We start from the raw sequence: 23851 nt of genomic DNA on the forward strand, positions 1-23851 counted from the left end.
TTTTTTCATACAAGTGCTGTTTGCTACAGTTGCTAAATTACGTGTTACTACAGCTAAAAATGTATTTCATTTCCATTGTACAAGAACAAGTTGCTATGGCATCAACTTCATATCCAGCTGGGATATACGAAAACCCAGCAAACATGTTTTGAAAATTATACATGTCCAAACAACTTAAGAAAACTTTGCTTTTGTTATTAGCTGGTGTTTGCCAAACACGTCCTCATGATCAAATTAATGAATAATGATGAAATGTTAATTAGCTTATCAGCGAGATTGGGGTGTAATGTTTTTAAGTGACGTCTTAATTTATTTGGCTTCATGCTGTCCGCTAACAAAACTTTTAGACACAGTAAGCACATCGATCTTTCCTTATCTGCCACTGCAGTCACATTGAAGCCAAGGGCTACAGATGCCTCGTCATATTTCCTCCATGAGAATGCTCCCTGCGCAAACTCTGCCAATAAGAGCGTCATTTCCCTCTAACGTAGTGGAGTTGCAGCTGCACGTTATTTTAAGATAGGACAGTAAAAAAATTAAAAAGCATGTTCAAACGCGCCCCCCTTGACAGTCTCGCGTCCCCCCTGGGGGGCAAGCTCTACTATTTGAGAAATACTGCACTAAACCAACACACCAGATGTTGAACAGACTTACCTTTCATTTTATATCCCGGAAACCTTAGACTTATACGACTTATCAGGAGACTTTGCTGGACTTTGGACAAAACTTGTTAATGTGTTTTGGAGATTGTTGTGGATATTTTTCTGCACAGAGGTATGTGTAAGTGAACTTTATTCTTCTCTTCTATAAATTGATTGGGAACTTGATGTTGATCATTGGAATTTAGGTTTACTACCAAAGTTCTAATTGTACTGGGTGCGCCCTAAATCTCAAAAGAATTTCATTGAATTTACCCTTGGCCAATAACTGATTATGAGAGTGGAAAGAATATTACTTTAATTTGTCTCTTTGTTGTGTGTGTGTGTGTGTAATTATGTTTACTATTTTTCTTTCTAAAATTGCAAGATAATTTGAATTAGTTTCTCATTGGAACTCTCCACAAAACGTTTGCAGCCAAACCTATTGGTCCAGTGAGGTACCTTATGATAAATAATTATAGATTACCCTTATGTGTCGTAAAAGTATTTTCATGCTGATTTCATAAATTGCTTTACTTTTTTGTAGCACATGAGGTTTTTGAGATATTTCCTTTTTGTTGTTTGCTTGTGCGTGTGTGTTTTTGAAGTTTGACCTGTAACAGCTTACGGAATACGGTTTTACCCTCGGTTGTAATTGATATAGCTATGACGTTTCAGGGGAAGAAAATCCACCTGTTGCTGGATCTAACTATTAATGTTATTGTAATCGCTCCATTTCTGCCTAAAAAAAATTCACAATTGGCAGTATCACTTACAAACAACCGCTCAGGTCTTTCAATGCGGGCGTGACGTCCTGTTTTTTCTTTCTGGCAGCGTTCACGCGTCACTACTGGAGCAAACCATTTGGTTGCGAGGACTCGGGGGAACCAACCTGCCGTGTCCAACTCTATGGTGCACGCATAGGTAAGCTAAAATAATGTCCATTTATCCGTATTTATATCTCGCTTTCTTGGTGTTCTTAATTAAGCGTAACGTCAAATGAGTCAACTTTTCGGAGCGCCAACCTGTATAAACTACCAAAAAAATCCTTATAAAGAGCAAAAAATCCTTGTAACATACCAACGCATTTTATATGTCAAAATAACGGCAGAAAAAAAAACCCACGAAATTTTCAATGATATTTATTGTAGATCTCCATAATACAATGTCTGGTTAATGTCTAATCATCATTCTACTTAGTGGCATTACTGTGTTCAGAGTTGTATTCCCGCGTTACTTTTTTCACCAACTCCAAATGTTGCCCATAGGCTCGAAGTTACAGCATCAATTCATATTACTTTAGAAATTAAAGCATTCGAGTAGATTAGCACCATTCTGGGCAAAAGCAAACGGAACTACCTGTTATGGGGGAAAAAAGAAGGACATTTTCAGAATCCGTATGATTTGTGCGATACGGCCATATACGTAAGATTCACCCCAAAATCCGTATGAACTATGGCTAAAGTTGACAGATATGGGAACACGTGATTTGGCCCTGTACATTACGTTTCAGTTTGGTTTCGAAGAGAGGATGGTGAACCTGTTACGCGCTTGTTTGCCCGTCCGTTTTATTTAGGTTAGTGAGTACGGGACCAAGTGCTTTTTTTTCACATATACTGAATATTATTGAATATATATTATGCGGCCGTAATTGTGGTTGTTTTAAATTGCAAATTGAGTTGTCCCTGTTCAACTGAAACTGACATTTTGAATCATTCTATGTCAAAGCTTCGAACAGAATCAAAAAGACCAAAGCTTGGCAAATAAAGGCACATGAACTCAGGAACATTCACACCAGGAACAATTAAGAGCAGGGGTGTCAAACTCATTTTTGTCGCGGGCCACATTGTAGTTATGGTTTCCCTTGGAGGGCCGTAATGAATTTTGGGAAACCATATATCAGCGGTGGCCAACCCGCGGCTGGCGAGCCGCATGCGGCCCTTTGGCTGGTTTCATGTAGCTCCCGGCCTCTCACACGACAAGTGTCAAAAAATGCCTCGGCAGTGGCGATGCCATTCAAACAAGGCACTAACTTCACAGAACGTACTCCGTCAGCCTATCATCAATCAGATGACTGCATCACCGCTCATGCGCAAACAACGACGCTAAGCGCTAAGCTAGTCAGCGAGTTACCTCTGGTTTTAAGGCAGGGGTGCCCAATACGTCGATCAGAATTGCGACCAGTGAACTGGTCCCAAGTCAACTGCAAGGGGTAGGAGGAGGAAATGGGTGCGAAAAAAAGATTTGTTTGTTTGTATTTTTACCTTTCATTCATTTTCGGCCCGTTCCGACTGTTGCTCATCGTGGTGTGGGCGCATATGTGAGCGAGTTCACTGGTGGGCACCTGCGTGCGTGCGAGAGAGCGCGCCCGTGTGTATGAGTGCGTGTATACTTACACGTGCGCATCGTTCATGAGAAGTTGGTCACTTCAAAAGTCGATCTTTGGCACAAAAAGTGTTTGTGTGTGTGCGTGCATGCGTGTGTGTGCACGTGCGTGCGCGAGGAAGGGTATGATGTGACTCTTTGCAGTAACACGGTAAAAAAATTGTCTCTTCGTCTCTGACTGGTTGGCCAACCCTGCCATTCATTCATTCATTCATCTTCCTAACCGCTTGATCCTCACTAGGGTCGCGGGGGGTGCTAGAGCCTATCCCAGCTGTCTCCGGGCAGTAGGCGGGGGACACCCTGAATCGGTTGCCAGCCAATCGCAGGGCACACAGAGACGAACAACCATTCGCGCTCACACTCACACCTAGGGACAATTTAGAGAGTTCAATCAGCCTGCCATGCATATTTTTGGAATGTGGGAGGAAACCGGAGCACCCGGAGAAAACCCACGCAGGCCCGGGGAGAACATGCAAACTCCACACAGGGAGGCCGGAGCTGGAATCGAACCCGGTACCTCTGCACTGTGAAGCCCACGTGCTAACCACTGGACTACCGGGCCGCCGCCAACCCTGCCATATATGTTTAATCACCTCCATATATTACATTCACAGCGCACAACAAATCAATGGATAACTCGTTTTAAAATCAAAAGGAATTACATGTGAATCAAAAAGGATTACAGTGACAATTTGAAATTTTGGTTCAGACTTTAGCAAGCATCATGGAACTTGACATGTTTGATTTGCTTTCGCGGGCCACATAAAATGATGTGGCGGGACAGATCTGGCTCTCGGGCCTTGACTTTGACACCTATGATTTAGAGCAGGTGTGGCCATTAGGTAGATCCTGATCTACCGGTAGATCTAAGACAGGTCCCAAGTAGATCCAAGGAGTGTCGAGGAGAAAAAAAACAAACAACCATTTGTGTGTCTTTGTACACGTTAATAATATATATTTTTGTGTTAATGTACACTGCCCCCTAATCATCTTATCAGTCTCATTTTAAAAATAAAATAAAGCAGGTAAATCTTGAATTTACGGTGGAGCGTGATTACGTCACCGGAAGTTGTTAGCTCTCAGCAGTCTGCAATTGCAGCTTGTGATCAGAACTGTTGCGCTCTTATCTTTTATCGACATTATTCTCATTCAGAGTTTGCTTCATGTACAATTCACCGAAGGCACGAGCAAAGAATAGGAATCTAGAAGGGCCCAGGGAAGCACTTTAAAACGGTATGTGTGAGCTACAATAGCTAACAGGCTGCAAAAGTGTGTCGCATGCCTCAGTTTCAGTCTGTTTCTCATCAGGGTGTGAGTGTGTGTGTGTGTGTGTGTGTGTGTGTGTGCGCGTGCGTGCGTGCGTGCGTGCGTGCGCGGGTGCCAGTAAGGGTAGATCCCGGGAGGTTAGTTGATCGAAAAGTAGATCTTTGATCCAAAAAGTTTGAGCACCCCTGATTTAGAGTATTCCATTAACCTGCTATGCATGTTTTTGTAATATGGGAAGAAACCCCCGCAGGCACAGCAAGTACATGCAAACACCACACAATAAAGCCCAAGCCACAATTGAACCCTGCACCTTTGCACCGTGAGACCGATGCGCTAACCAGTTGCCCAAGGTAATGTTATGTAGCCAGTCGCCCTGGCTATGGAAATGCTAAGTCAAATTTGGATATTATATTAAAGGGCAACAAATGAGAAATCAACATTTTATTTTTTTATTGTTTACACCAGATGTGCTTCTTCATCTGCTCCACACCAAGATTATTTTAATTAAATATTAAAGTTTCGCAAAAGTCATGCAACAGATCAACCTGAAATAGATTCAAATAAATAAGACTTAATATTTAGTTTGAAATCCTTTGCTTGCAATAATGGCATTATGCCATTTATTTATGTAGATCACATTCACAGAAGAGAGATGGCCGTTTTGTTTTGAAAAGACCAATCATGAGTGCATCTTGCACTTGCCTTCTGTGTGCAAAAAAAAATAATTGCCAGTCATGGCTACAACAGTGTCCTTGTTGTTTCTTTTCTTTATCTCTGAACAAAGGGTCTCTCTTATCTTTTCAGGTGTCTCCAGACACACCAACTGTAACGTTCTGTATCAGCTCTTGTTTACGGAGAAGCACATGACCTTAGCTGATGAAAAGGGCCTGTCACAGTTTACTGCCATCTTCTGCTCTTGAGAGGTCTTGTACAGTGAAACTCCTCTACAACAAAATAATGTTTGCCGCAAGAAATTTTTCACATCAGGGGATTTTTCACTGTCGCAAATTTGATTTTAGATGTAAACACACACACACACGCGTGCGCGCACACACACACAAACATAAACATACAGTATGTGTACTCTTTATTTTTATTCCAATAGTGAATAAGTATGAGCACACTCTGAGCACACATTGACATTTCATATAGTTTGTGTAGAAAGAAAAAAGGGAAAGAAATTGCGAAATTTAGATCAGCATTCACTTTCACTTACTTGAATTTCTTGGATAATGTCTTTTATTTAGCTTCCTCCATTTTTCATTTTGATCACTTTTACCCTCTCTTCCAGAGTCAGAGCTTTTCTTGTCTGAGCCACTTGACATCCAAAGGTCCGTTTTGCAGCCATTTTAGCAATGCAACGTTCTTGCTGCATCTGAAACTAACAATCACAAATACTTTTTGTTGTATCGGGGGCAGGAAAGTGGGAATGGCGTTAATGCATTAAGACTTTTTTCACACTCGGGGGTATTTTCGGACATGTAGGTTTCTTTGTAGAGGAGCTTCATTGTATCTCAAATTCATATCCAAACCCATGCAGTCGTGTTGACAGAAAGCAATCATGTCGGATTTCGCCTGTCATGTTGAAACTACATCATTCAAAATGTTCATCAGTAAGCATGAATGAATATAGCAGGAGGTTTGGGTTGATAAAACAGACGCACGTGTTGTCTCCCATGAGATGACACTGGAGTTAAGACTTAAGGAAAAATTTTCATTTAGACAGACTTAAAGTCAAACAAAATAAGATGAAAATAAAGAATAAATGGGAGAAAATAAAATCAAATAAGATAAAATAAATACATAAACGAATAATAAATTAATAAATGGTGGCCCGCTGGGCGTGTCGGCTTCACAGTTCAGACATGCAGGGTTCGATTCCGGCTCCGGTCTTCCTGGGTGGAGTTTGCATGTTTTCCCTATGCATGTGGGGAAAAAAAACATGCGTGGCAGGTTAATGGAACACTCCAAATGGCAGGACAGTGTTTTACTTTATTCAACTTCTTCCACATAAATCTATTAATAATTAGATGTGGGCATTTAACAAAATGAAAACAAAAACACATCCAGGCTGTGGTGTCAGAGATAAGGTGAGAATCTTGGTCATCAGGGGCAGGGTCTCAGAGTCGAGCCACTTCTCCTCCACGTTTAGAGAAGCCAAATGAGGTGGCTCGGGCATCTGATGCCTCCTGGACACCTACCTGGTGAGGTGTTCTGGGAATGTCCCACCGGGAGGATGACCAGGACACGCTGGAGAGAAAATGTCTCTCGGCTGGCCTAGGAACGCCTTGTGAGGGCTGGAAGAGGTGACTTGGGAGAGGGAAGTCTTGGCCTCCTGACCAAAACTGTTGCCCCCGCAACTCGACCGCGGATAAGCAGTAGAGAAGGGATGGATGGATATCCGGTCCGTCATTCGTCATCTGTCAGCAGCCTGGGTACCGTCCGTCATCGTCAGTCTGTAATTTTTTTCAAGCCATACTGCAATCGTCAGTCAGTCCGTCAGAAAAAAAAAAGTCATAGTCCGACTAATGGAAAATCAAATGTGATTAAATTGTTGTGTGGCGTGCACTATGACTTAATGTATCAGCCCAAATACACACATAACTCATACATTTCACATACACTTATTTGCCAAACACTTTAAATAGTGGCTGCCTGCTTGTAAACCCCCCCAAAGTGTTAATTTCAAGTTTAAAATGGCTTTCCTGAACCTGACTTCAGCTCCGTATTGTGGCCAAGGATTAAATCGAAAGTCGAAGTAGCCTGAACACCTACTCCCTTCCGTCTGTTCTCGTCCTCTCGCCTGCTTGTGCTTCTTCTTCTCCTTATTCATTTTATTCTTCTTGGCTGCTGATTACGGTGAAGAGCTTCCAGTTTGATACACTCATCTGAAATAATTCATGTGTTCAAATTGCATTTACCAGTAATCAGGTTATTATTTTGTGTCATTATTTGGGCTCGTTAAAATAAATAAATAAATAAAATCAGCTAAGCCGACCACCAAATTGGTTGGCATCAAAATTCCTGTCTCCAAACAGGGTGGGGGCAATTACCCGAGTAGTTGATAAGATAATCTATTCTAAAAAGATTCATAAGTGACAGCTCTAGTCATCGACAGTAATTCATGAGTACATTTCTATGAAGACAGTGGCCATGTTCATAACTTTTCACCTAAATGGTGAAACATCAATTCAAATATGCAACACTTTATTTCTATAAATCTCTACAGCAGGGGTGTCCAAACTTTTTGCCAAGGGGGCCAGATTTTATGTGGTAAAATGTCGGGGGGCCGACCTTGGCTGACATTCTTTACATTGAACAACAATATTGTTCAACAAATTTTAGTAAGCCAGTCTGTTTCACATTTCCATTTTTATTTTAATTTCAACAATCTTAAGAATTTCTTTTGGTTCATTTGAAACAGGTATATCACATGCAACTGCTTATTCACTTGACTTTTTCTTAAACAGAAGTCTCCTGAGTGCAAATTGATTGATTTGAAACATAAAATGTATCACCATGACTTTTCAATAGTCACAAAACGTTTGACTCGAACAACAGGGAAATGAACAAGCAATACACATATCCACAACTGCAAGGATCATTTGAAATATGACATATCAGTCAATATAAACACGGAGTGATGTCTTGTTAACTCGTGAGTGATGCCCTGTAGTGTCTAAATACTATTACTCATTTAGTGAATGCTATTACTCATTTAGCCACTAGAGGGAAGCAGTACTCTATGAAACATCACTCCCCAGTCTACGAGACCTCAGTCAATGCAACACGTGTTCCATTGCGCCCAACCTGCGGGCCAGACGGCACTGATTTTATGACGGGGGCCGAGGGCCGGATGAAATTCGACCGCGGGCCGGATTTGGCCCGCGGGCCGGACTTTGGACATGGCTGCTCTACAGTTTATATTTTCAAATGATCATTTGTACAACGTTCCTTTGTCCGTAGACACCACGTTTGTGACCCCTGATCTAGATGATCAATCAGTGATTCTTTTTTTTTTGGTGGGGGGGGGAAGCAATGTAATTTCCCATGCAGACTGAGTGTGAAGCTGGTAGCGCACTTGGCATGCGGTCGTGCTGCCAAGAGTAGAGTCATCAGAGAGGCTGACCAAAAAGAAAAAAGGAAGAATGTAAACAGTTTGCGGACAAGCTGGAGGGCACAAGTGAAGTCTGTGGCAGAGCTGCATGATGGACTTAGATGGAGGGATGATGCAGCAAAATTTGCTGACATGCCCACTCCTGGTCATGTGGTGGTAAAGAGCCGACCTTACAGTTCTCCTTCGCCTGTGCTCTACGGCGAGGTGCCGTGGTTGGCTTACAAATAAGTAAGCAAAAAGCACCTGGAGAATGATTATAACCAACACAATTTTGTGGGCATCCATGTTGTGTCTCATGAAAACACAAATGCGCATGAAAAGTCAGAGCATTTTTGTAGCAGGGTGATGCTGTAAATCTCCGGTTACGACTGTCCACACCAAATGGGGTTCATGAGGTATCTGTCAATCCCCACTTTGACCGGAATTTTCAGAAACCTTCATTTTTTTTAATGAAAAAAGAAACTCTGGGGATCACAGGACAAACTGCAGACAAATAGTTCCTGTTTGCAAAATACCCAGCTACATGTAGTTAAAGCACAAAACCTTTTGGGTTTTTTTTTCTTTCAAGGGGCTGTGTATATAACCAGCGATGACGTCCCAGTCGCTGCCACGGGAAGGGGAGGTATTGCTGGATAACGTTCAAAAAGGAAGAACCCCGAGCCAGACAACAACAGAAATCAACAAAGTTGGCCTGCATGCCAGGGGCCAATGGGCCAGCAAGACTGAGTTCCTTCTGGCCGTGGCAGGCCAGATCATTGGCTTGGGCAACGTGTGGAGGTTCCCTTACTTGTGCTACAAGAATGGAGGAGGTAAAATAAATGCTGGGAAATGATGCAGGAGTGAAGAGGTGTAGAAAGTAAATTAGCTTCTTCTGCTCACCCATCTTGCCTTAGCTCTTTGTCGCAAATGCTTTGATAGCTTTCATTGGGTTTATTGTGTTATTGGTGTGTCCAGGTGTGTTCTTTGTACCTTACCTTTTGTTCCTGGTGCTGTGCGGTGTTCCCCTGTTCCTCCTGGAGACTTCGCTGGGCCAGTACACAAGCCTAGGCGGGGTCAGTGCCTGGAGAACCATGTGCCCAATATTTGGAGGTAATTTTGTACTTTATATTTATCTGACACAGACGCACAATCGGGAGTGCAAGGCCATCTCCAATTGCCCACGCCTTATACATGTCCGACGACATCATCTCGCAGTCCTAATTGTGATGCAAATGTACAGTCCTGCTAGGATTGGCCGGGAAAAGATTGCCATATTTTCACAACCATACAACGCACCACATTGAAAGGCATAGTGTCAGTTATGAGTGCCATTTCTGTATTTCACACATACACAAGGAGCACATTATATTATTGGACGCTGGCATGGAAAAACAGCAGCCCAAGCAGCCTCCCAGTCTTAGTAAAGCTGTGTTTGCCATCGCTCCCACACCGCTTGCAACTTCACTGTCTCTGGCTGCAATCTTTTCTTTCGGCTTAAAAATCGCGACCTTGCTGGTCCCCTTCTTGTCTACAGCATGGTTCACCGGGCTGTCGAGAGTGAGTGGCACCTTGTCCAAAAATTTAAGACTTTTTTGTGCGTCTTATGGTGGTGAAAATATGGTACTTACATCCTACGATGGCGCACCAAGGTGCAAATGACCCATTATGCTCGATTCTACCTGTGCATAGTCCTGCAAAATACCAAAAGAAACAAACGCTCCACACCATGTGCGCATTGAGACTGCACTTTGTGCTTGACCTGCACTTGGAACAAAAATAGGACCCAATGAGATAGAGATAGATAGAGTGAGAGAGAGAGAGAGAGAGAGTGTGAGAGAGAGGGAGAGAGAGAGAGAGAGAGTTTTTGTTTTTAAATGAAAAGTTATTCTTTTTTTGTGTCATGTGTGCCCCCACTTTTTTGGTAATGATGGACACCAGTAATGCACTGGTCATAGACGAGGGCTGAGGTGAGGCTGCCTCACTAAACATGTGTCACTAGTTGAGTTATCATAAAACTACATAACAAACAATTTATGTCAGACTATTGACTCTAAAACCATTATTTTTCACTGTGCACATTTGGACACCCAGAGACACTCTATCTCACATTGTCATTTCCAACTCCCTCCCTCATCCTCCCTATCATTGTGCAAAACATGCACTTTCAAATATACATTATCCCTGACTTTAATCTCACTCATTGCAAAATGTGTCCAATTTTCAATTTTGTTAAAATAACAGCCAGTTCTTTGTCAGATTAAGATAAGATATCCTTTATTTGTCCCACAATGGGGAAATTACAGTCAGAATTCAGAATGGAAAAACGCTGGGTAGGGAGAGGGGGAAAAAAAAACCACGCTCGAACTATCCTCTTCCGAGGATAATTTAAGTCCAGGATTTTTAAAAAAAAGGCAAGAATCTCTCTTGGTAAATTATTCCAAATGACATGATAATTTGGTGAGTGCGATCACATGTGACTCAAACAGTTTTTTCCAATGTCAACACAACAACGCCTCACAGAGAAGGAGCCGCGCCATCAATAACTTTAAAAGCAAACAACAGTTGCATGATGAATCAAATGATAAAAGTTAGGAAGGTGTAGTTGGCAAGAATAAGACGGTGATGATATTGTTGTTGTTCTTCACTTTTTATGAATTTTGATCGCACTTTTATAGAATGATTCAACAGGATGGTTCCCACACGTCCTGGAAAACCTGGAGAATGATTGACCAGTTTTGCACTCTTGGAAAATGAGCAAAAAATGTAATCATCGTGGAAAAGCTCAAGTTGCCCAGGAAAGTTATTTTTTATCCCTCTGCCTTCAATGACCTACGGAGCCCCTAAGGGGACATAGAAGGGGAAAAAAAAGACTTTGCGAGATCTCGCAAAGTATTCCAAAGTATTGCGAGATCTCGCAAAGAATGCGAGATCTCGCAAAGTCTTCCAAGGTATTGCGAGATCTCGCAAAATCTTCCAAGGTATTGCGAGATCTCGCAATCTTTATTTATTTATTTTTAATGCTTCTTTATTTGTTTATTTTTAATGCTTGTTGACGTGCTTCCGGGTCATCGTACGTGCTTCCGGGTCATCGTACGTGTAACCGCAAACAACAGTTATGGAGCATGTTCAACCATTCGTGAGTTTAATAGAATATTACTTTGAAATTGCCTTGAAATACAAAGACATTAAATCTGTTCTTGATGTTAAGTACGGTTTCCAAATAAACGAAAGACATTTGAAGCGAGTGCTGAACCAAAGAGGACTATTTCGTCGGAAAACGTTCAATGACTTGGGAGTCCTGGTTGACTTCATTCGCAACCAATTGCAGCATTCCGGACAACTACACGGTTACAGGTGGATGTACAGTAAATGCAGAGAATATGGACTTCTTGACAGGAAAGAGGACGTTCGTCTGGTCCTGAAATAGATGGATCCGAGAGGAGTGCCGTTAAGGCAAGCAAGACATCTGAGACGACGAAACTACTTCTCCAAAGGGCCAAATTTTATATGGCAAATGGACTCCTATGACAAACTGAAACCATTTGGAATTTGTATCAATGGAGCTATTGATGGTTTTTCAAGGAAAATAATGTGGCTCAATGCCTACATAATTCTCAAATCAATACAAATTCTCGCAAGATCTCGCAATCTTCTTTTTTTCATGCGCGTTGATCTACTTCCGGGTCAGTTTGGCAAATGTTGACTCTCGTGCGTGGCTCATTTGAGAGACAACACTACCTCGGGGAGGAGAGAATCATGGAGGAGGACTTGGAGCACTTCTTGCGATCAAGAAATGTCGCTCAGGTGGACATTACGCGCATGAAAAGCGACATGGTGGGCCACACACTGTAACTTAATCAGCGTAACAAGAGCAAAATGGACACTGGCTCCGACACGCTCACTTTAACCACTGTTAAATTTCTTTTTTGTAAATACGCTATCGTAGTGTAAACCGTTTGATTCTTTTGAGTAGTAAGAAAAGCATTACATCAATTGTATTATTATTATTAATCGTAGTAGTGGTCATCGTAGTAGTAATTGGTCATGCAGACCTCCAAATACAGTGAGAAACTATCTTGGCGGGGAAAGTGAAGCTAGCATTTCTATCTACCGTACTCTACCTGTACTGTTGATATTCTTACAATAATGACTTTATGTAACACAATTTAAATACTTTGCGAGATCTCGCATTACTTTGGGCAATTTAGGCAAATGAGCAAATCGTTGGAGGAGTTCAAAGATAAATTCAAAAGATTAGTACAAAAAAACTACATGAATCAGAATTAAAATAGATAAATTTAATATACTTATAAAATATAGTAATATAACTGTTTGTTCTAGCTGATTATTTGCTGGTTTTAGCTGCCAATCAATGCCAAACTTAAAAGGAAGTAATATATATAATATATATACTGTATAATACTGGTTAACCTGAAGCTGTGTATGCACCACATGACTACCTTTATCCTAATTTTCAAGATTAATATCTTGAATGTTCATATGTCAATGATGATACGAGAACAAGATATAGCCCCAGCCCTACCATAGAATAACTGTGGCACTGCGTGAGGAAGTCTGGAGTGGCAGAGAGTTATGTTAAAATAGGACAGGACATGTATGAGGGCAGCAGAACAGTGGTGGGGTGTGCTGTAGGTGCGACAGGGAGTTATATGTGGATGTGAGCCTGCATCAGGGATCAGCTCCAAGCCCCTTCCTGTTTATAGCAAGTCTCGAAATAAGTGGTTTCACATCGCTGTTTACAATGTAAAATGTGTATTTTGCCCTTCAAATAAACCTATGGAAATGCTTCTTTGTTAGTTTATTGAACATATAAAACACACAGTCCAACAACAAATTGACAGAAGTGAAGGCAAGCAAAAACTGTAAAAATTAAAAGAAAAAACAGTCATCATCACAATTTTATGTTCAAAGGAGTAGGAAGGAGTAAGAAACTTATCTTGTCCTACCCCTTGTTATGTAGTAACATGAATTGATCCTCTTTCAATACAAAAGAAAGAAATCAACATATCATCAAATGCTTTTATCCTTATGTGTACTGTGTTAAATTATTTTTATATATACTGTATATAATAAATTCCTCGTCTCACCCCCCCTCGGGTGGTGTCCGTCCCTCATTCATGTACTGGAAAGGCATATGGGAGAAGGAGGTTGCACATAACAGCAGTGCACAATGGCTGGTGACCCTGAGAGAGGAGCAGAGCAACCTCCCTGAACAGAACCCAGTTACCATAACAGTGGCAGACATACAGGAAAGAGTCTCAGATATGAAGAACTGGACAGCACCAGGCCCGGACATGGTCCACACTTACTGGCTAAAGAAACTCACAGCACTCCATGAGCGCCTAGCAGCACAAATGAACCAGTTGCTGAGGGATGGGACTCACCCAGGATGGCTAACCGAAGGGCGAACGATCCTGATCATGAAGGATCCCTCAAAGGGCGCAATCCCATCCAACTATCGGCCAATAACCTGTCTCTCCTCAACATGGAAGCTCATGTCAGGCATCATTGCGGCTAAGATAAGTGGACACATGGATCAATACATGAGCGAAGCACAGAAGGGCATTGGTAGGGATACCAGAGGAGCCAAATATCAGCTCCTGGTTGACAAGACTGCAGGTCCCGACGTACCAACCTGTGCACAGCCTGAATTGATTACAAGAAAGCCTATGACTGGATGCCACATACATGGATCACTGAATGCTTGGAGTTGTACAGGTGAACAGGACCCTAAGAGCCTTCGTTGCGAACTCGATGAGGATGTGGAAAACCACACTTGAAGCCAATGGCAAGCCACTTACACAAGTGTCCATCAAATGTGGCATATACCAAGGATATGCACTCTCCCCACTGCTGTTCTGCATAGGACTGAACCCCCTAAGCCAAGTAATCACCAAGACAGGCTATGTCTTGGCCAGCTCAATGGCAAGAATAAGACCATCAGTGGCTAGAGAGGGCTGGCCTGAAGGACAGCACAGAGGCACTCATCCTGGCTGCTCAGGAGCAGGCCCTGAGCACCAGAGCCATTGAGGCCCAGATATACCACACCAGACAAGACCCAAGGTGTAGGTTGTGCAAAGAGGCACCTGAGACGATCCAACACAACTGCAGTTGACTGCAGGGTGTAAGATGCTGGCAGGGAAAGCCTACCTGGAACGCCATAACCAGGTGGCTGGCATAGTCTACCGAAACATCTGTGCAGAGTATGGACTGAAAACCCCAAGGTCAAAATGGGAAACACCTCCGAAGGTGGTGGAGAATGACAGAGCGAAGATCCTGTGGGACTTCCAAATCCAGACTGACAAGATGGTAATGGCGAACCAACCAGATATCGTGATCATAGATAAAGGGCAGAGGAAAGCCTTTGTAGTGGATGTAGCGGTCCCAAGTGATGGAAACATCAGAAAGAAGGAACACGAGAAACTCGAGAAATATCACGGGCTCAGAGACGAGCTGGAGAGAACCTGGAAGGTAAAGGTGACAGTCGTGCCTGTGGTGGTTGGAGCACTCAGGGCAGTGACCCCCAAACTAGATGAGTGGTTCCAACAGATCCCGGGAACAACATCGGACATCTCAGTCCAGAAATGTGCAGTGCTGGGAACTGCAAGGATACTGCGCAGAACCCTCAAGCTTCCTGGCCTCTGGTGGAGGACCCGAGCTGAATGAGGGACGGACACCACCCGAGGGGGGGTGAGACGAGGATTTTTTTTTTTTACTGTATATGTAATTCTGACGTATTACTATCTCTATATATATTGCGCGTCGTCCCGCACGCGGTCTGTCCTTCTGTCTGTCCCTTTTCAAAACGTACCTACTTCACCGCGCCGCTGCGCGCCTCCACTGCGCCGCTCAGGCAGTGGCTCACTACGATCGTGCGGGCATCTTAGCGAAAAAATGTTGTCTACCCACAAGCATTGCAATGAAATTGTTAGTTATTTAGTAGAGCTAAACATCTCTTTATTTTCGCAATAAGCAATGAAGATGAACAAAAAGTTGAACCAAGCAAGCAACAACACTTTTGTGGGCCGAAGGCCCACCTTACCAGCCTTCCGCAGGAACTAGCTGATGAGCCGCCCAGAGGGCGGCGAACCAGCTAGTATTTTATAAATATATCAAATTTATCAGCTTAACTCTGATTTGTGTAGGCCAGTTCTGTCCTGGGCTGCTCCCTTGACACTCTGGGGAAGGTGGGCAACAGAAGGATGCTAACTAAGCTAAAAGCTATGATGAACAGTCCCTCCCACCCCCTCCAGCCCGCCCTGACAGCACTTGGTAGCTCCTTCAGCCAGAGACTGTTACACCCGCGCTGCAAGAAGGAGAGATACCGACGCTCGTTCCTACCGACTGCTGTCAGGCTGCTGAACAACAATAATAATAATAATAATTAAATTATGTGATGTGTGCGATGTGAAAAACAATTGTAAATAGCACTACGATTTATCCATTTTGTATTTATATTGCACCTAATTGAACGGTGTTTGTTTGTTTTTTCTTCTTTCTTCCCACATTCTTGCTGCTGGAGGCTGTAAATTTCCCCAGTGTGGGACAAATAAAGGATATCTTATCTTATCTTATCTTATCTTTTTTGTACTAATCTTTTGAATTTGTTTTTGAACTCGTCAAGCGATTTACTCATTTTCAGGTCTGTTTCAAAATTATTCCACAGATTGACACCTATTACTGGTACACTGCTACGTATATACAATGCTAAATTGTGAGTGGGCCAACATTGATGTGGCAAAATGCAGAGCTGCCAAAAAAGTTACAGAATCACTGAGTGAACGCTAACTTATACCATCACAAATTGTGATAGTCCCAAATATTTTAAAAGTTAAATCATCAGAGAGCGTGCCACTTGCGAGTGCTTGTTTGGCCTACGGCTCCTGTCACTATTTTTTTTCCTCTACCCCTTCGTATGTCATTCCAAACCCGTCTCATGGGAGCCTGCCACTAAACACGATTTTTAACTGGTTCGCTCGGCTCTGTTCAGTTTGCAAATGCTATTTCTTGACATACAGTTTAAGCGTAGTGATGTCGTCGTTTACACACTTGATAATGGTGATTACCTGAGGTTTGCTGTGATGGGAAAACTCGTTTCAAGCCATTTTAAATTTCTTTTTATGAAACCGTTGCTTCAATAAGTGTTAAAACAATCGGAACTACTGTGCTCAATAGATGAATGAACTATATCTTGATATATCACGTGATGTTTACATTGATCTGCATGTTACAGTGATGTAAAAGGAGCTACTACTTTTCGGCTCTGATGAACAGGGTTACTGAAGGGTTACTTCAGTCAGAATGATCTCAATTGGAACGGGAAAAAAGTCTTCATGTAAAGCCAGTGAATCGTGTAATTTTGATCATTTTGTCTTACTTTTGAAATCAGTTACAACTATCTGTCAATTCTCTTTAAATTATCTCTGTGAGCTGAAGAGTATTTATCACAAATTATTTTTAATATTCATGTCACGACCGATAGCCCACGGACTGGTCCCAAGTCGATCATGATGGGCGTAGGGGGCAATCCAACCATTTTCTCATCCGCTTATCCTCACAAGGGCCGCGGGTGTGCTGGAGCTTATCCCAGCTGTCTTCGGCTGCTTGAGGGACACCCTGAACTGGTTGCCTGCCAATCGCAAAGAGACAAACGTGAAGGGAAACTTTCTCTTGCGCGCATCAACATGTAACAACACGTCTTTCCACAACACGAATGCCCATGTGGCTGTATTTTTTTTTTCTTTTTATGAATACTGTATTTTGGAAAAACCCGCCAAGCACTGAATTTGCAAAACGAGAAGTTTGTTCATGTGATCAGAAAGACCATTGACTGTAATTGCGTAAAATAGCAATGTGCTTCCGCCTCTGTCATTCTTCTTGACCTTTGTCAGCTTTTGTAGAAGAGCCACAAATGGTGAATATACAATTACAAACTATTACTCAAATTTTCAAACACAAGCATCTACCCATTACATGGCACGAGCAATCCAAAAATGATCCACACACTTTCACATACACAGAAAACAAGTGTCTTGAGTTTGTAGCTAGGCATCCCTTGATAGTTCAAGACGCAGCCAGGTATAAGCATATTGGATTGGATAAACTTTATTGTCAAATGTGCTGTAAAACACAGCACGGATGAAATTTCTTCCCTCTCAACACAAAACAAGAGCAGCCGCTGCGGGTGTGCTTTACAACAGTACTTAAAAGCATTTATAATTACACATGTCACTGCGGATGAAATAAATAAGCGTTCCCTCTCCATCACCAAAATTCATCGAGCAGATATGAGGTCAGTCAGCGATTGAGGAAGCTGGCTCAAAAATGCAAGGGGCGGAGCTAAGCACGTGCCTACCATTAGTACTAAAAGAATTGTCTTTGTGATTGTCCTGCCAACAGTCCAGTCCTGTCTCCCGTTGAAAACGAATGGAGTGCCAAATTTTGCAATGAAGCACCCAGACTGTTGAGCAACTGAAGTTGTAAATCAAGCTAGAATGCAAAAGAATTCCCCGGATGAAGCTTCAACAATTTGTGTCCTTAGTTCCAAACCAGATATTGAGTGTTATAAAAAGGAAAGGTGATGTAACACAGTGGTAAACATGCCCTTGTCCTATGTCCCAGCTTTTTTGGAACGAGCTGCATCAATTTCAAAATAAATCTATAATTCCCCAAAACAATAATGTTTAGCAGTTTGAACCTTAACTACAGTATTTTGTTTTTGCAGAGCATTCAATTGAATATAGTTTTGAAAGGATTTGCAAATCATTGTATTCTGTTTTTATTTACGTCCCATCTTCATTTGAATTGGGTTTTATAGTTGTGGTTCACCATCGCTCACCACATCCCAATAAGATGCTTTTTTCCTTGTCTGTCTGCAGGTCTGGGTTATGCCAGCCAGATCATGATCCTGCATGGATGTGTGTACTACATTGCCATACTGGCTTGGGCTCTGCTCTATCTGTCCTTCAGTTTTCAGTCTACACTGCCCTGGTCACACTGTAACAACTCTTGGAACACTGGTCAGTCAGTGAGGTAGCCGCACGCAATTTGACATTGAAAGCTGTGTGATGTTGAATGTGTATTTGTCTGCTTCCCTCCAGATGCTTGTTTCATGTTTGATCACCACAAGCAGACATCCAATGTGAGCAGCCTGCCTGCCAACGCCACTTCCCCTATTATGGAGTTTTGGGAGTGAGTGTCTCCTCAGTTATTTTTATTTTATTTTTTTAAATTGGAATAACTGTCTGTATACTGTATGTTGCAGGCGAGAAGTGCTCCACCTCTCTGATAGTTTAGACAAGCTTGGTCCTATAAGCTGGAAATTGGCATTGTGTCTTGCTCTAGTGTGGCTCGTCTGTTATTTCTGCGTGTGGAAGGGCATTAAATCCACAGGAAAGGTGAGTATAAAATGCCTTCACTTGCCCGAAATGTATTTAATAGCAGCAGGTATTCCCTGAGACTTGTCCGACCGGTTCCACCTCATTTTGCAGAGTTTTTCTTGTTGCTTTCAATGCTCATTGTTGCCAATTCCTTTGCACTGTGTACTTTCTAGGTGGTGTATTTCACCGCAACCTTTCCATATGTTATGCTCTTTGTGCTGCTGGTGCGTGGTGCCACTTTACCCGGAGCAGCCCAGGGAATCATCTACTACCTCAAACCAAACCACACTCGCTTGGGTGACCCACAGGTCGAGACAGACAATCGCGGCCATAATTTTGAACTTTAGGTCTTGTATCACCCCGTGGTCCAGATTTCAAAAACTTCAACTGCAGATTCTATCAAATGATACATCGGCAGGATGCACTTGTACCGAGTGCCTTATCTTGACTCTCTCCCCTCTTTGTAGGTATGGATGGATGCAGGTACCCAGATATTTTTCTCTTATGGAATCTGTTTGGGGAGTCTCACAGCCCTTGGCAGTTACAACAAATACAACAACAATTGTTACAAGTGAGACACTTTGTCATACAAATCAGCCAGTCATTTCGAGACCATAAAATGAAATGGTAGAAGCTAATGGTCAGAATGAAAGGAATGGCCCGGGGAAACACGTTTGGAGACAGCCACACCTTGAAGACAAGTCTCAGCTACCCAATTTCCTACACTTCACTCAGTCATGCTCAAAAACAGCCAAGCACTCTTAGCTTTGGGCTTCTTTTCACAACTAGACTACAATGCAAGGCCACCAACTCAGTAGATACTGTCGCCAAGTACACTTAAATATACAGTGTACAGTGCTCCCTCACTTTTCGCGAATGATACATTCCACGGTGGGACTTCAATGAAATTCATTGATGAGCGCAACTCTTTACTCTCCTTGTACAGCATTGCCTGCCTTGGGGCACTGCGAACAACTAAACGGCACATTTCAGCAACTTTCTGAGTTTCGGAAAGGTCTGATGACGCAGCGCGCTCGGGAGCGTATTTCACCACGCACCCACAATGCGGGAACGTGATTTTGCGTGAAATGTGCTCATATCCATGGTCTCGGTTTTTGTAAAACAATTCCCCATTAAAAATGTATACAGTATATCTACATTTTTTTACTTCAGTAGATGAACCAACGGTCACAAAAATCTGTGATGGAGTGAATCCTTAATAACTAAACCGTAAAGTAGTAAGGGAACACTCTACTCTCGGGGTGCTCAAAATTCTTGGACCTAAAATCTACTTTTTGATCAACCAACCTCCAATATACGATCGACCTGTTACCACGCACGCGTGTATCGGCACGCATTTGCCCTGATTAGCAACAGCCATCAGGGCCATTGATGGCTGTGAAATAGGAAAATAAAGTCGACACAAGAGTTTGGGAGTTTGCGAAAAGGATTTCCTGCCGACCTGAGTGGAAGACCTGACGCGGATGCATGCGATGCACTTCTACAGCCTGCTAACTACTATCAAAGCTCACACGTACCGTTTTAAAATTATTCTCCCGACCCAAATTGCCATTCTTTGCCCGTGCCCTTGGTGAATTGTACACAAAACAAATTCTGAATAAGGATAAAGATAATGATAACAGATATAGTGCAACAGCTACGATCACAAGCTGCAATTGCAGACTGCTGAGCGCGAACAACTTCCGTCACATTCCACCATACGTTAAAGGTGACCTGGTTTACTTTAGTTTATTTTTTAAATACTTTTTGGGAAAGTGAGACTGATAGGATTGTTCGGGTGCCGTGTGCATCAAAACAAACAGTATATTACTAACATGCAGAGACATACAAATGTTTGGCGTTTTTTTTCCTCTACACCCCTCGCGATCAACTTGGGACCATTCCGCGAGCTACCGGTCGCTCGCGATCGGCGTAAGCATCACCCCTGCTGTACTCTGGTTTGTGTTAAAAGTTGACATCCAAGATTTCCTTCATTGCGTGTGCATGTGGCTGTGTGCAGGGACTCGTTCCTTCTGTGCCTCTTGAACAGTGCCACCAGTTTCCTGGCAGGGTTCGCTATCTTCTCAGTGCTTGGCTTCATGGCGGAGGAGCAAGGCGTGGACATCGCCACTGTGGCTCAGTCAGGTGAAAGCAGGACATCAAATACAAATTAACCAAGTATCTTGTTACCACACTAGTTCCCCCTAGTGGGATACTTTTCGTTCTGCTTTATGTTTAGTGAGTAGAACAAAGGTCCGTTTGCCCCAAAGGAAACGATTTTCACAGTCGGAACTCTCATCATATCTCACAGCTGCATATCACATGAGCCGTTAGTGCACCTCAGCAGACCTCATTTCAGTCACCTTCAGAGAATCGACTCATGACTCGTTGCAGCTTTAGATTTATTTTAAAGTTCGATATGTTCTCGTTATTTGTGTCATCACAGGGCCCGGCCTGGCCTTCATCGCTTTCCCCAGAGCTGTAGCCATGATGCCTCTTCCCCAACTCTGGGCCATCTGCTTCTTCCTTATGATCATCATGCTGGGGCTGGACACACAAGTGGGTGGCGCACACACACACACACTCACACACGCGAACACGCTCTATGATATACAGGCATGTTATGTGAAGCTCCTTCAGCAAAATATTGTCTGAAATCTTCTTTCTGGGGTGTAGTTTGTGAGTCTGGAGGCGCTGATGACATCTGTGACCGACTTGTACCCCCATCTGATCAGACGTGGCTACCGCAGAGAGTTGCTGCTGCTCTTTATCTGCCTCGTATGCTTCTTGATCGGGCTGACTATGGTGACACCGGTAACATGACCTCTGTGTGAACGCGTTGAACATAACCTGGCACTTTAAATTTCATGATATTGAGTAGTCCACTTTGTGTGTGTGTGTGTGTGCGTGCGTGCATGTGTCTTTGTCTTCCTGCCGGCGATGCAGGGTGGTCTGTATGTGTTCCAGATATATGATCATTTCTCCTGCAGTGGAGCCAGCCTACTGCTTCTCTCCATCTTCCAGTCTATTGCAATTGGCTGGATCTACGGTAGGAAACACAGTCACATGTTTTGTGCGCTCATGCGTTTTAAGTCCGGATTGTTGAAAATTCAACCTAAAACGCGTGGCAGAGCAGGGAGCAGAATGACATCAAAACAGTTTTTGCGATTAAATTATTCACACACTCGAGCTTTCCACTTCCTCCCTTCCATGGACATTCCACTCAAGAGTCAGTAGACCGAACATGGCCATAGCTTCCCCTCTGGTGCGAGGAGACTGGCTCAAAGCCAGGCTCTTGTCTGTCTCCTCCGGACCTTCAATCAGCCCCTTGCACTCGCCCCCTCGCCTTCACAGTCTAGTGGCCCCAGGGAACATTTTTTTTAAAACAATTCTGACATGATGGAATCAATCATTTAGATACCAAATGTGCAAGAACATGCTCTGCTATGTCAGTTCGGGCTGAAATTAAAAGAGAAGTGCCCTAGCAGGGGATACTGATTAAGAGCAATGTTAGGAGTGTATGCTTTTTTTCCCCCCAACGCTCTCAGCAGTAGGTGAACGTAGTCCTGGCGTTGAGCGGAAAAAGTTTGAGGGGGAATTCCATCGCAATTTTACCTCCATGACGTTGTTTGCTACTTATTTGACTGTGAAAGTCACAACAATAAAACGTCTGGTGAATTTCTCACTGTCAGGGGAGCTTCAACTTGGGGCCGTGTGAGGAGAACAAAAAAAGTTGTGGCGTTATGTCACTCAGCGGGGGTGGTTCATCACTAGCCAGAGCTCAGTGCTTTCTTGAATTACAGAAAATACATGTCTTGCTTTTAATTTCACACACAAGTACACAACTCTTCCCACTCATGATAGTGTTAAAATATAATGCAACTAATCTCTACACCACAAACACTCCTCTTTTTTTTTTTTTTTTGCACCCAGGTGCCGAGCGCTTTTGTTCAAACATCAAGGACATGACCGGCCACAAACCCCTGCTTCTCTTCAAGCTGTGCTGGAAATACTTGACGCCAGCCGTGTGCACTGTAAGTGACCTGCGTTGAATCATAATGTCCATCCATCTTTTGAAGGTATTTGTTCCCCTTTATTCATTGATGTCAAATCTTCTGTTGTGTGACATGTAGGCTACCTTCCTGTTCTCTTTGGTCTGTTGGGCTCCGTTGAGCTTGGGCAAAGGCTTGGTCGCCCCAGGTTGGGCAACAGCACTCGGCTGGCTCCTCACCCTGTCCTCTGTGTCTCTGCTCCCCATCTGGGCCATCTATGCACTCGCCATTACGCCTGGCACCCTCACACAGGTTCTAACTGGTCCTTCGGTAGCTTGTGCTCCTTGGGCCCAAATGTTCTTGACGCATATTTAACTTTTGTGTGCTTCCGCCACCCCATAGCGCTTCCACAGGCTGTGCAAACCCACCACAAACTCGTCGCAACCCTTCCAGCACCAACCCGACAACTCCGCCACCTACAGCCTTGCTTGTCCCTTCAGCGAGAAGCCAAGAGAAGTAATTGGCCACATCGTTGAGGATCACGTGGCATAGCGGCGGATCCTGATGCGCTGAAGCCATGCAGATACAGTATGATTAAAGTGGGTGCGGTCTGGCGATTGATTAGTTGAGAATCAACAATGAAACTTCTTCAAAGCCGTTTGCGTTTCTTGTTATGGGGGAATGGGAGAATGTTAGCACATATGTTATTTGCCCGAATGGGTAAGACTCTTGCACAGGTATGACCTACATAGCACAATGCAGTTATTGCCATACTCGCTGAAAATTCAGCAGCTGAGAAGCAGGTCAGTGGTGTTGGGACATGAGAATGAAACATATCGTCTTTTCTTTACCTTTATAGCATCTTCACATGAAGAAGTATCAAGTACAACTTCATTGGCAAATGTACACAGATGAAATTTCTACCCTCTCAAGACAATATACAACAAGAGGAGCTGCTGCGGGTGCCCGCGCCGCCATCAAAAGAAAAGTTAACATAAAATGACAAAATAATACAAGACAACACATTAGACACAGACACTCGTGCAATCTTAACCACTTTCCTGTATCCACTTT

General features: G+C 43.1%; 1 protein-coding gene across 1 annotated transcript; it reads left to right on the forward strand.

The window, feature by feature from the left end:
- Positions 1–556: 556 nt before the first annotated feature.
- LOC127596364 (sodium- and chloride-dependent GABA transporter 2-like) lies at positions 557–23434 on the forward strand. The gene is made up of 17 exons (XM_052058761.1): positions 557–774; positions 1473–1562; positions 8975–9215; positions 9361–9495; positions 18285–18425; positions 18507–18597; positions 18671–18803; positions 18959–19093; positions 19253–19356; positions 20806–20930; positions 21232–21344; positions 21462–21599; positions 21732–21834; positions 22719–22819; positions 22919–23089; positions 23180–23223; positions 23305–23434. The coding sequence occupies exons 3-17, from the start codon at positions 8996–8998 to the stop codon at positions 23327–23329; spliced, it is 1779 nt and encodes a 592-aa protein (XP_051914721.1). The 5' UTR covers positions 557–774; positions 1473–1562; positions 8975–8995; the 3' UTR covers positions 23330–23434.
- Positions 23435–23851: the final 417 nt, after the last annotated feature.

Source organism: Hippocampus zosterae, chromosome 2 (assembly GCF_025434085.1).
Source record: "Hippocampus zosterae strain Florida chromosome 2, ASM2543408v3, whole genome shotgun sequence".
Lineage (NCBI taxonomy): Eukaryota > Metazoa > Chordata > Actinopteri > Syngnathiformes > Syngnathidae > Hippocampus > Hippocampus zosterae.